The sequence below is a fragment of the Thamnophis sirtalis genome, unplaced genomic scaffold, assembly GCF_051295495.1.
Source record: "Thamnophis sirtalis isolate CommonGarterSnake01/CBP01778 unplaced genomic scaffold, rThaSir2_p1.2 scaffold_2, whole genome shotgun sequence".
NCBI lineage: Eukaryota > Metazoa > Chordata > Lepidosauria > Squamata > Natricidae > Thamnophis > Thamnophis sirtalis.
Window position 1 is genome coordinate 15,454,125 of NW_028261382.1, and position 13,673 is coordinate 15,467,797.

A 13,673-nucleotide genomic window follows, 5' to 3' on the forward strand; every position below is an offset into this window, starting at 1 on the left:
AGGGTAAGTAGAAATTCAAGTAAATGAGGGCAGATATGATATTTTTGCCATTATAGAAACTTGGTGGGATGAAACCTACAAATGGAACATACAAAGAAGAGGGAGTCAAACTATTCTCCAAAGCACCTGAGTGTAGAACAAGAAGCAATGGGTGGAAACTAATCAAGGAGAGAAACAACTTAGAACTAAGGAGAAATTTCCTGACAGTTAGAATAATTAATCAGTGGAACAGCTTGGCTCCAGAAGTTGTGAATGCCCCAACACTGGAAGTCTTTAAGAAGATGTTGGATAGCTATTTGTCTGAAATGGTATAGGGTTTCCTGCCTAGGCAGGGGGTTGGACTAGAAGACCTCCAAGGTCCCTTCCAACTCTGCTATTGTATTGTATTGTATTATTGTATTTAAGAGCCGGTTTGGTCTAATGGTTAAGGCACCGGGTTAGAAATTGGGAGACTGTGAGTTCTAGCTCCACTTTAGCCATGAAAGCCAGCAGGTTAACTTTGGGGGCCAATCACCAGGAGACGGTGAGTTTTAGTTCCAACTTAGCCATGACAGTTCTTCCAACGTAATATAATACCTGTGGTCCCTGCTCCGTTTGGAAATCAAACGGGTCTCCCACGAGTCGCTTCTTTGCATATTCCACGCTGCGTTTGACAAATTCTGGGTATATCTGCTCTTCCACAAAAACACGTGAAGCCGCTGTGCAGCATTGACCTTGGTTGAAGAAGACACCCTGGTGGGCGCAATCCACAGCTAAGTCCACTGGAAAGATGTCCGAGAGAAAGGAGTAAAAAATATTAGCACAGGCAGCTGCAATATCCCGAAACTGCTTGATAGAGGTAACTTTTCCCCCTTTGTAACATTTGAATTGGTGTCTTTACATACACAATTTGGATTTGCAGGTATGGGGTCTATTTTACCCATGGTTAAATAATAACAATGGAAGTTAGAAATAGGGAAACAAAGAAATATTAAAAGAGATAAGTAAATAGTAGGACTATGTTGAATATTATGATGCTAATATTGTAGAATCAATATGTGGAATATTGTTATGTTAAAGATTGCAGAATCAATATTAATTTAACAAAGGATGTTGTGATTTTGATTATTGTTTAACATAGATATTTATACCCAGACAACACACGGTTGAACTAAAGATGGAATATTAATTTTTTTTTAAAAAAAAATTATTTAAAAAAAAATAGATTTGCACAGCTTTGAAGAAAGAGTAGGCATTTTTCCCATGGGAGACCCAGTTTGATTTAGGGGTTGAGGCTACATTAGAAACCAGGAGATTGGGAGTTCTAGTTCTGCCTTAAGTACAAAGCCAGCTGGATAATTTTGGGCCGGCCTCTATCGGCCCCAGGAAGATGGTAATGGCAAGCCACTTCTGGAAATGTTGCCTAGAAAATTGCAGGAACATGTCCAAGTTTAGAGAAGCATTTTGAGAAGCATTTCCTAACCCCGTCTTAGGGACTAGCACCAGGTTGTGGCAAGCTAGAAACCGGACCACACAAACAAACGAAGCCTCATCTGTGGGATGCAGGCAGCACATGAAACCACACCCTCTCCAGTCCATGGAAAACCCTTCCTCTACGGAACCAGTCTCTGGTGCCCCAGAGGTTGGGGACTGCTGGTGTAGTGGTTAAGATACCAGATTAGAATCAGAAAACTCTTGAGTTCTAGTCCCATCTTGGGCATAGAGCTAGCTGGTAACTTTGGATCAGTCATTCTCTCTTAGCAATCACAACTACTTCTGAAACTTTGCCAAGAAAACTGCAGGAACCAGATGGGCATCAATACTGACTGAAAGGCATAATATCTATATCCCATGGAGACATGGCTCCTCCATTCAGAATTCTGAATAGGATTTTTATGTATCCATCTTTGGCCGAACAGCTACATTACAAAATTCAGAAAAAGGTGGTTTTCCAACCATACTTCACTTTGTAACAATGAAAGCATGCAAAATTTGGGGACTGCCTATGTAAACATGAACAGAACCAACATCTTCTGCATCCTTAAAATGAACTTCTAAGGCAGCATAGCCCCATCCTATACTCACTGCAAAAGAGTACCATAGCCCGTTTGGTCTAGTGGTTAAGGCACCAAGCTAGAAAATGGGAGACAGTGAGTTCTAGTCCCACCGTCAACATAAAAACTGGCTGTGTAACTTTGGACCAGTCACCTTCTTTCAGGCAAACCCACCTCACAGGGTTGTTGTGGTGGGGACAATAGGAGGAGGAAGGTATGTTGGTTATGTTTAATGCCTTGAGTTATTTGTAAAAATAATAAAGGTAAGAGATAGATGGATGGATAGATGAGATAGATAGATAGATAGATAGATAGATAGATAGATAGATAGATAGATAGATAGATTAGATAGATAGATAGACAGACAGACAAGGTGGGTATGTATGTATGTATGTATGTATGTAGGTAGGTAGGTAGGTAGGTAGGTAGGTAGGTAGGTAGGTAGGTAGATAGATAGAAGAGAGAGATAGATAGAGAGATGAGGTTGGTAGGTAGATAGATGAGATAGGCAGACAGATAAAATAGATCAGACAGACAGATAGATAGATGAGATAGGTAGGTAGATAGACACACAGATGAGGTAGGTAGGTAGGTAGGTAGAGAGATAGATGAGATAGAGAGATAGATGAGATAGAGAGATAAATAGATGATGGATGGATAGATAGACAGATAGACAGACAGACTACCCTAAAGTCTGAATAATAATGGAGGTTTTTTTCTCTCCCTTTTTCACCTGTCCACACTATTAACTCCTCCCCACCCCAACAATACAGCTTCACAGCTTCTACATGCTATTTTGAAAGAGCAGGAGAAACATAGGCTAGTGGTAACAGAAATTTCCCAATTGGATCTCACTCACAGTCAGCATCTGCGCAGACAATGCAAGGATTTTTCCCGCCCAGCTCCAGAGTCACTCTTTTGAGATTGCTTTTCGAAGCGGCTTCTTTGATCAGCTTTCCAACCTGCACAAAAAAAGGGGGGGGGGACATCTTAGCCTCTGCCCCACAAAAATGAGGAAACCTTGTTCTGAATATTTTATTCAGTCAGAGAAATGGCTATTTAGGAATTTGCTAAGATTGTTTTCCAAGAACAGCTGACATCCCCCAAATATTGATATTTATGTCTGACAAAGGCTATGTTCATTTCCTAATATTAGGCAGAATTGCCCTGAAAACTATTCAGAGTTTTTGAAGTTCTTGAAGAGAAGGATTTGGGGATGGGGGTAGCTGTAGTCTTCCAGTACTTGAGGGAGTGTCAAGGAGAATAAGGGATTGACTTATTTTCCAAAGAGGGAGGACAAGAAATAATGGGTGGAAGATTGTTAAAGAGAGATCCAACCTGGAAATAAGGAGAAATTTTCTGATGGAGAACAATTAATCAGTGGAATAGCTGGCCTCCAGGAGTTATGGGTGCTCCATCACTGGAGGCTTTCAAGAAGAGACTGGACAACCATTTGATAAGGATGGTATTGTATTTCCTCTTTTAAAAATGAAAGATAGAGAGAAAGAAAGAAGGAGGGAGGGGGAGGAAGAGAGAGGGAGTGTCAGGGCTGCTTCGCTCAGTAACCAAGAAAGAAACCACTCAACTCCATTTTCAGAATTAAGAGTACTTTTACTGGTCATGAGTAGATAGTAGCTAGGCAGAGCAAGGTCTGAGGCAAAAGCGCGCATAATCATAGATATCAATATGTGACCCAACCCCCTCCCCCCTGGTAACCTCAGCCCAGTCCAATAAGTACACCCCACAGGTGTCATGCGGGAGACATCTTCAAAAAGCATCATCAGGCTGGTATGCCGGACAGTTGGCCGTGGCGGCAAATCCTTTATCTGCAGCATGCGCAGTAGATGGTGAGAACATCTTCATACAGTCACTCCTGTGCTGACACTTCCCCACCCACACACCATGTCCCCCCTCCCAGTTTCAATGGCAGCCGAAAACAAGCAGCAAAACAGAGGCTGACAGAGAGAAAGAAAGAAAAAGAAAGAAAGAAAGAAAGAAGGGAGGGAGGGAGGGAGGGAGGGAGGAAGGAAGGAAGGAAGGAAGGAAGGAAGGAAGGAAGGAAGGAAGGAAGGAAGGAAGGAAGGAAGGAAAATTTGCAAACGTTCTTAGCCACCTGAGGTCCAAACATCCATGTCAACTCAGGTATTTGTATTAGACAATTAAACCCATGCCTGGCTTGTCAACAAGATCCTGGACATTTGCTTGCCATCTAATGATTGCCTTGATAATAATTGCCTCACAATCAACACCCCAGAAGCAAGGGGTGGGGGGACGGGGGAACGGACTCTTTTGCAACAATCAAAGTCTCAACCATTAGATGGTGCTGCTCCATGCCAAGATTCCCAACCGAAAGGCATTTGCCAGACCTTTGGTGCTGACAGCAATTTCTCATAATTACAAGCAGGCATCTCGAGCATGCCAGAAAGCCCATAACAGATGGGAACTGACAGGAGGCTGGCAAGGACATTAAACCCTCAACTCCAAACACTGCAAGCCGAGAGTGGATGAGGTTTCCGGATGGGGCGTTTGGGAGCCCACCCTTCTCAGAGCCTAGGTGAACCTGAATAAAACCAAATAACCTGAATAAAACCACATGTATCAGCAGTTCTACAGGTAAATTCAGTTAAGCAGAAACTTGACGATGCGAATAACCTCTTCCTGCATCCAATGCCAAATGTTTTGGAGAGATGATTTTCCCATGAAAAGTGAAAGAACGGACCAAATCGGCTCTCCTGATGCAAAACAGCCATAAGGTAAGGGTTTCTGGCAAGGTACAACAGGCCCAGGTGGGTTTCTGATTTTCCATTCTTTAACAGCAACAGACTTGATTTATTTCTCACATTCGTCATTTCTTTATAATACTTAAAACATAAAAAGGTGAGGAATCTGTATTGCAGCCATCTGTAACCGACTATCTGGAAATACTTGCAAATATATGCCTGGGAATTTTTTTTGTGGCTCTCCTGGAAAATGGAAGTATTTTGTAGATTGAAGTTTACAGATTAACAGAGGTGGAAGGAAGGGGCCTTGGAGGTCATCTAGTCCAATCCCCTGCCCAAGTAGGAGACCTTACACTATTTCTGACAGATGGCAGTCCATCGGTCTTCTTGAACGGTTCCAGGGATGAAGCTCCCACAATATCTGAAGGCAAATTCTGTTCCCTTGGTTGATTGTTTTCACTATTAAAAAATTCCTCCTTATTTCCAGGTTGAATCTCTCCTTGGTTAGTTTTCATCCATTATTCCTTGTCTGGCCTTCAGGTGCCTGGGAAAATAGCTTGGTCCCCTCCTCTCTGTGGCAGCCCCTCAAATATTGGAAGACTGCTATCCTGTCTCCTCTTCACTAGCCTAGCCATGCCCAGTTCCTACAACCTTTCATCATATGTTTTAGCCTCCCGTCCCCTAATCATCTTGCCTGCTCTTCTCTGCACGCTTTCTAGACAGGAGTCTTGACATCTTTTTTATAGTAATGGATCCTGTTAGGAATATAATCTAACGGTTGGGTTGGCAATATATAAATCATGTAACAATGTTGTACCTGTTTCTTTAAAGCATACTGTAAAATGTGATTGGTTGCTGTTTTCCTCAATTGGCCATAAGAGGGAGCCAGAATGACGGTTGGCTCTCTGTTGGTTAGATGCTGGGCTGATCTGATCTGAGTGTTTTGGAAGCTGGCTGTTAGAAAGTGCCGTGAGCTATTGTAAGTTTTGCAACTGCTAGCAAACTGAGTGCTGAACTGATTATATGATACTGGACTATGTTATTTGGATTATCCCTTAACTGAAAGACTTTGATGACTGACTGTCTTAACCGTGTATGACTTGGACTGTTTGATGGACTTTGATACCTCTATTTCCACGGAAGTAAAAGCCTATTTAAACAGCAGTGTCTCTGTATGCTGGTTTGTGTGTTCTCCAACACAACTCTCGCAACGCTTCTCTGAAGGTACTCGCTCTCCCAACGGGCAGCTTACCTAACAGATCCAATCCAAGTAATGGATTGTGGCGGAACAAAAGAGACATGAAACTATAAACATCCCCATCACTTACCTCTGTTGAGCCTGTGAATGCTATTTTGTCAACTTTGGGATGCATGGAAAGAGCAGCTCCTGCTGTAGGCCCATATCCAGGCACAATGTTCAGCACCCCTGGAGGGAATCCTGCCTAAAAAAAACATGTTTTGAGTTGCAATGGGGGGGGGGGGGGTGGAGACTTCTTCTCAGCACTTCTCTAAAATGAACTGTTAAGAAAGGGGCAAAAGAAAAGGGGATGTGGCAACAGACTAGGGGTGAAATGCTACCGGTTTGGGCGAATCGGTATTTCTGACGATCAGCTGTGACACGCGATTTATATTAGCTAGAATCATCAGATTTCCTGTTTTCTAGCTAATCTGAATCGCCTGGCACAGCGGATTCCCCTCCCCCCCATTGTTCTACTTACCTTTGTAGCAGGGGTGGGTTTCTCGCCCCGTTCCAACCGGTTTGGTTGGAATGGGGCCGGCGGCGTCCTCGTGCACACGCACGGTGCACGCATGCGTACTAGCGTCTGCGCGACGCTCCAGCTGCTCCTGGAGGATCGCGTAGGCGCTGTATGCGTCCTGTGCATGCGTAGAAGCGCAGAACTCATCAAAACCGGGTAAGGACCACGGCCGGGCAGGCACGCCCTTCGCCGTTCCCGGAAGTTACTTACTTCCGGGTTCACCAACCAAGCGGTTCGCAGGGACCGCCGCGAACCGGTTGAAACCCACCCCTGCTTTGTAGGCATACTCGGTAGCAGCTCTGCACATGTGCAGAAGGTCCTGCTCATGTGCAGAGGTAGCATGCGCGTGCACAAACACACGCATTGCTACCAAACTGATAGCAATGGTAAATTGATTTCACCCCTGCAACAGACCTATTTGCTAAAACTACTATAACATGTTTGAAATTCTGTATTTGGTTATCTGGAGCTCAAGATTGTTAATAAACTCAGATGGGTTTGTTGCAGAGGTGGGTTCCTACCAGTTCGCACCTATTCGGTAGAACCGGTTCGTCAAATCTACCGAACCGGTTAGAAGAGGTTCCACCAATGGACCCGGAAAGCAGGCCACACCTACAGAAGAGGTTCCAAAAATTTTTGAAACCCACCACTGGTTTGTTGAATCCTTGTAGCTCTCTGAACTTGGTGGTTTTCCTTGCAGACGTTTCATTACCAAGTTGGGTAACATCACCAGTGCTAGAAGGGAACAGGGTTTGCACTTATTTTATTTACTAGTGGATTGACCTATTGGTGGAAGTGCTCTCAGCGGTTCCTTGATTAAATTGTTGTTTAGTGTTTGTTTGTGTGTGTTGGTAATTCCTTGACTGGTATATTGTTTACTTATTAATTAGTGTAGTAACCTTGGGTGTTAATCTCTGCTCCTATGGGTGCTGACTGCTGGAGAAGGAGGTGTTTGGGTCTTTTTGTTTCTTTTGGGGTTTTTTGATTGTCTCTCTTGAATGATGGGCACTTGTTGCTTATCTCTATGTGCCTGTCGATGGCCAATTTGTCTGAGTGCCAGACCTCAGTAAGATTTACTTTTCAGTAGGTGTATGTGCAACCATCATGCAAAAAAGGTATCTTGACCCACAGAAGAAAAAGGGGGCATGGGAAGCATCCCAGAAGAGACCCTCCCTAGTTTTCTAGAAAAAAAAAGTAAAAAAAAAAAAGGAGAAGGGCTTTCAAATCTTGCAAGATTCTATTAATGCAATCTTACAGTAAAAGGTGATGTTAGTAGTACTCACGGTTTTTGCTTCTTCTCTGCACTACCTCAAAAGGCTGATATTCATTTTGCTGGGCTCAAAGCATTTCTCCTTCCCTTTAACCTTCCAGAAAACTAGGGAGGGTCCCTTCTCTTACCCTCAGCTTAGACTCCTTGATTTATTCGTAGCACTTACCTCCTTGACTAAAGAGCCCAGGTGGAGGGAGGTGAGGGGTGTCTGCTCAGCAGGTTTCACAACTAAGGTGTTGCCACAACACAAAGCTGGGGCCATCTTCCAGATCAGCATCAGCAAAGGAAAATTCCACTGAAAGAAAGAAAAATATTTTAGTTGACAAAGTGTGGTTAGACACACAAGGAAATTGTCTCCAGCACAGACACAAACAACAGTGACCCAGAGATGGTAAGAAGGACATCCTTAACATTTTTCAGTTCCCTTTTTCATGCTCCTCCTAAAGAGCTGGAGAACTACGGTTACTCCGAGATAAAACCAAATCTGTCAATTAAATAACCATCATAAACTCTCTTTTTATGACCCTTAATTTGGTGTAGAGTTGGGACAACTGGATGGAGTTGAGCATTTACTGGCCAGATGCCCTTCCTGATGCCTATGTGAGTTCACAGCAGATTTTTTTTTTCTTTGCGCTTAGGAGATAAACATCTGCCACTCCCTAGGATTGAACTCTCAACCTTCCAAGTGGGAGGAGAGCATCTTCACCTGTAGGCCACCACATCGCTCAGTTAAATAACCACCATAATCAATAGTATTTACTACTTAAGTTAAATATTCTACAGGTTAATATCCATGCTTCTTATGACATAAAATGTCATAGAATGTGGAATTTATACATGTTCTAACAGGAGCACATCCTTTTTATTATGGTGCGATACTTTATCCCACCTCTAAATGTCGCTGTGGGGCTGTGTACACCGATTTTTAGCTATAACTGGAGGAGGGACAACTGGCAGCTGCTAAATTTCGGCTGGTAAACCCCCTTTTAAAAAGATTTTTTTAAAAACAGGGAAGAGTTACCGTTGAAAGCTTTGTCAAGGATAAGCAGACATAAAGGTGACTTCCTAGACACAGCCATGTGGTTTTCTTGATAGCATTATAAAAATTTCTGTAATTACCTTATTTCTTTAAAATTTGGTCTCCCACTCAAGTACTAACCAAATCCAATCCAGCTTCCTTTTTTTAAAAAAAAATCAGCTAAAGTCAGCTATGTGCTGGCACGTGCACACAGGAAGAAAACAATGAGAAGCCAAAAAGGTCTAAAAATAAGATTCAGCCTCGCATGTGTTGGCCAAGTCACTTCCAAACAGCAGTGGTTCAATTGCGCTTTGCTTAAACGCAGGCAGTCCAGAGACATTCATGTGGATTTGTGCAAGTTGCTTGCAAAATCACATTTCCCCAGCGACCACTCTGATCATGCCCTGAGAAACAGCAGACCGGCCTTTTTCTGGGTGATAAGAGAAACGTAGCATAATTTTCTGATGATGGGACAAATTTGGGATTCCCTCCCACTGGAGATATAGCAATAGCAGTTAGACTTATATACCGCTTCATAGGGCTTTCAGCCCTCTCTAAGCGGTTTACAGAGTCAGCATATCGCCCCACAGTCTGGGTCCTCATTTCACCCACCTCGGAAGGATGGAAGGCTGAGTCAACCTTGAGCCGGTGAGATTAGAACCGCTGAACTGCAGATAGCAGTCAGCTGAAGTGGCCTGCAGTACTGCACCCTAACTACTGCGCCACCTCGGCAGATATAGTATAGTATAGCCTTTATTGTCATTGTACATCATGTATACCAGGGGTAGTCAACCTTTTTATACCTACCGCCCACTTTTGTATCTCTGTTAGTAGTAAAATTTTCTAACCACCCACCGGTTCCACAGTAATGGTGATTTATAAAGTAGGGGAGTAACTTTACTTTATAAAATTTATAAGGCAGAATTACAGCAAACCCCTACCGCCCACCATGAAAGCTGGAACGCCCACTAGTGGGCGGTAGGGACCAGGTTGACTACCACTGATGTATACAATGAAATTGCTTTTAGCCTCACTGGTGCAATCCATGACAAAAAATACAAACAACATAAATAGTATAACGAATAATCCCTATGCAAGGAATTAGGTGGGAGAAAGAAAAGAAAAAGAAAAACTAGTCATACATTTCCGAGTAACTCCCCACGTGTATAGCAGGGGTGGGTTTCTCACCCCGTTCCAACCGGTTCGGTTGGAACGGGGCCGGTGGCATCCTCGTGCACGCACGCAGTGCACGCATGCGTACTAGCGCCTGTGCGATGCTCCAGCTGCTCCTGGAGGATCGCGCAGGCGCTGTATGCGTTCTGCGTATGCGTGGAAGCGCAGAACTCGTCAAAACCGGGTAAGAAACACGGGCGGGCGGGTGGATCCTTCGGCGTTCCCGGAAGTTACTTACTACCGGGTTTGCTGACCAACCGGTTTGCGGGGACTGCCGCGAACCGGTTGAAACCCACCCCTGGTGTATAGACTAGTTTTTGCCTACGGATCATTGCCATTGCCTTCTTCCTAGGACTGAGAAAGAGTGACTGTCTCAAGGTCACCCAGCTGACTTCGTACCTAAGAACTCACAATTTCCTGGTTTGGGTGCAGTGGCTAAGCCTGGTGCCTTAATCATCATACCAAACTAGCTCTCTGGAAACCATACAGCAACTCATCATCCAGGTCATGGTTGTCCCAAAGCTGCTTTTCCAAGATGCAAACTGGACTTTGCTTTTCATTGAAGAAGTTTCCCTTCTCATCCAAGAAGATGCTTCAGAGCCGAAGAAGCTTCTTGGATGAGAAGCAAAAGGTCTTCAAAGAAAAACCCGAAAGTCCAGTTGCCTCTTGACAAAGCTCCTTTAGGACACACCTCAACTCTAATTCTCAATTCTGAAATTAAGAAAGATATTCATTTTAATGGGGGGAGGTCCCAGCATTCTTGCTGAGGACATAAACAGTAAACTGTTCTGGACATATTTAGATTGTCCGTAACATTTTGTAAACTTCTTCTATCAATGGAATCTCTTTTTTTTTCCTAGATAAAATGGGCCTTGTTTTTTATTTTCTTGGAGACATCAGATGCCGTATCTCGTCAAGTTTTATGCAATGCTGGCTAAATCCCAGCAGTGGTAAGGAAATACCCCAGAGTGGTATTTTATTCTGACAGCTGTGTAAACATTCTCAGCCTAGTTACAAATCATTTTCTGCCAATGAAAATACCTGCTGTAGATTAAGGAGAGGTAATTGCTAGCGGCAATCTTCCCCTGCAGGGTAATCAACAGAATGGGCCATGATACGCTGGGATTAACCATTATGTAAAATAAACTACAGAGGCCACCACAACCCACCACAACATTCCTGCTGTGGCATAATTAACTGGGAGTTTTCATCATGCAGAAGGGAGAACCAAGGTCCTCTGGACTTAGGACAAATTTTGTACTGTTTCCATCAGATCTGGATACAGGAACGCCCCCCCCCCCCCAAAGGAACAGGAGACGTCCAACTACGATGAGTCTATTGCAACAGCAAAATATGGGCAGTTTGTGTTGGGGAGGATGTCTGTTTACATTACTCTTAAATACAGGCTGGGTGAAATGCGACGTCGCTTGTTTTTCTCTTAGCACGGGGGCTGAACCTAGATCCTGTTCTGATCTAGGCTTCCTGAGACTCTACAAAGCACATGCTCAGTCCCCCAAACCCTCTTTTTATTTCAACAGCTGTGAATTATGTTCATTCACAGTCCGTAACGAGTCACAAATAGTTTGTAAAGAGTCCGACAGAAGTCTGCCAAAGTCTTTCAGGAGGAGGCTGATAAGCAGCCACCTTTATCTCCCTTGAAACGCTGCCAAAGACCTAATTGCTAATTAGCTTTGCAAGGCCACACGGAGCACAGAATCAAAATGGAGCTTCAGAATTTAAACCGACCAGAACAAAGTAAGTTGCTTCCTGCAAAGGCCTTCAGAAGAGCAGTCAGGGTTGATCTCCCTAGGACTGACTGGTTGGATCGTCTTGCAGTCCAAGGGACTCGCAGGAGTCTTCTCTGGCACCAGAGTTCAAAGGCCTCCATTCTTTGGCACCCAGCCTTTCTTATGGTCCAACTTTCACAGCCATACATTGCAATTGGGAGAACCATAGCCTTGACTATACACACTTTTATTGTCAGGGTGATGTCTCTGCTTTTTAGTATGCTGTCTAGATCTGCCATAGCTTTCCTTCCCAGGAGCAAGCATCTTATAATTTCTTGGCTGCAGTCCCCATCTGCGGTGATCTTGGAGCCCAGGAGAATAAAATCTGTCACTACCTCCATTTCTTCCCCATCTATTTGCCAGGAATTGAGAGGGCCAGATGCAATGATCTTAGTTTACAATCTTAGACATTTTACAAGTCCCATGGTAGCTCCGAATGCCCTATTAATATTTGTCACTGGGTAACATTTAGCAGAGGAATAACTCAACCTTAAGAGATGCCAAATTCTTGGAGTAAACCAGGCATTGCAGAGCTGGTCTTCAAAACTCAAGTCCCCCTGAAATCATGCTCAACTCTTGATGAGCTCATGGACACCTCTGGTTTCTAACTATTCAAGAATACTTTTGCTTTTCATCGGCAACTCATGAAGTTTGTAAGGAATTCCGAGGGTGGGGGAGCATTTACCACCAACCATGGCCGAGGAAAGCATAACTGCTGGAGGCATAATGGATGTCAACAACGCCCTTCAAGAAGTGTTGTAAATGGCACTTATCCATGATGGATTAGCTCATGGAATTCATGAAGCTGCCAAAGCCTTGGACAAACGTCAAGGCCATCTTTGCGCTCTGGCATCCAATTGTGATGAACCTACCATATTTTTCAGGGTATAAGATGCACCTTTTCCCCCCTAAAAGAAGGTGAAAATTTGGGTGCCCCTTACACACTGAATGTAGCCCCACCTGCCCCCACCCTTTGGCCTCTGCCTCCCAGCAATTTACCTCCTTGCAGCAAACTGAGAAAACTGAGGGCTTGGGAGGCGGCAATAGGCTATAGCAATCCCTGCAGCCTGAAACAGCTGATCGTCGGGAGGACCATGCTGAAATTGAAAGTGAAATTTGCTGTTTGCTGCAAGGAGGCAAATTGCTGGGAGGCAGAGGCAGATTTTTTTCTTCCCCAAAAGCCTTATACTTTGGAACATCTTATACTCCAAAAAATATGGTAGGTAGGTAGGTAGGTAGGCAGGCAGGCAGGCAGGCAGGCAGGCAGGCAGGCAGGCAGGCAGGCAGGCAGGCAGGCAGGTATGTATGTATGTATGTATGTATGTATGTATGTATGCATGTATGTAAAGCTGGTTGAAGCTCTTTGTGCTGAATGTCAAATCAAACTGATAAAAGTTTTATGATAACAAGACGCTTGGTGAGTGGGTAGGTCTTTGCAAGATCGACAGAGAAGGAGAACCTCGCAAAGTTGTGGGTTGCAGTTGTGTGGTTGTTAAAAGACTGTGGCAAAGAATCTCAGGCCAAAGATGTCATCGAAGAATACTTCACGTGCAAGAAATGAAAAAATATTTGAACTGATAGTAAAAAAAACCATTTTCTTGACCTTAATTATCTACAGAAATAATTTAGAAACCATCCAGATAATCTATTTTTTTCTCCAACCTCAAGACCCACACAGAAACTAGAATTGAAAATGTCTTACTCACTGGTGTTATGGCTCCACAAACCCCCACTGGCTCATGCCTGGTGAAACAGACGAAGTTTTCATCTGCAAAAAGTTTTGAGAACATGATATGTTATCAAGCAAGAATGATTTTGATATGAATCATACTAGGGGATGGAGACAAACAGGGTGGCTGGAAAACTTTTCCTAAGGGGTCAGCAGAAACAAACATTAGTGTTTGCCAACTATAAC

At 43.8% G+C, this 13,673-nt stretch overlaps 1 protein-coding gene and 1 pseudogene across 1 annotated transcript in view; one reads left to right on the forward strand and one right to left on the reverse strand.

Annotated features, from left to right (window-relative positions):
• Window positions 1-13,673, reverse strand: part of ALDH1A3 (aldehyde dehydrogenase 1 family member A3) — a 51,787-nt gene that overhangs the window by 6,082 nt on the left and 32,032 nt on the right. Inside the window, exons 5-9 of the mRNA XM_087704320.1 lie at window positions 13,465-13,526; window positions 7,947-8,075; window positions 6,082-6,195; window positions 2,893-2,995; window positions 577-761 (exon numbers count right to left, since the gene is read on the reverse strand). Coding sequence (XP_087560446.1) covers window positions 577-761; window positions 2,893-2,995; window positions 6,082-6,195; window positions 7,947-8,075; window positions 13,465-13,526 — 593 coding nt within the window. The remainder of the gene's footprint in view (window positions 1-576; window positions 762-2,892; window positions 2,996-6,081; window positions 6,196-7,946; window positions 8,076-13,464; window positions 13,527-13,673) is intronic.
• On the forward strand, window positions 12,438-13,445 carry LOC148048476 (small ribosomal subunit protein eS12-like; annotated as a pseudogene).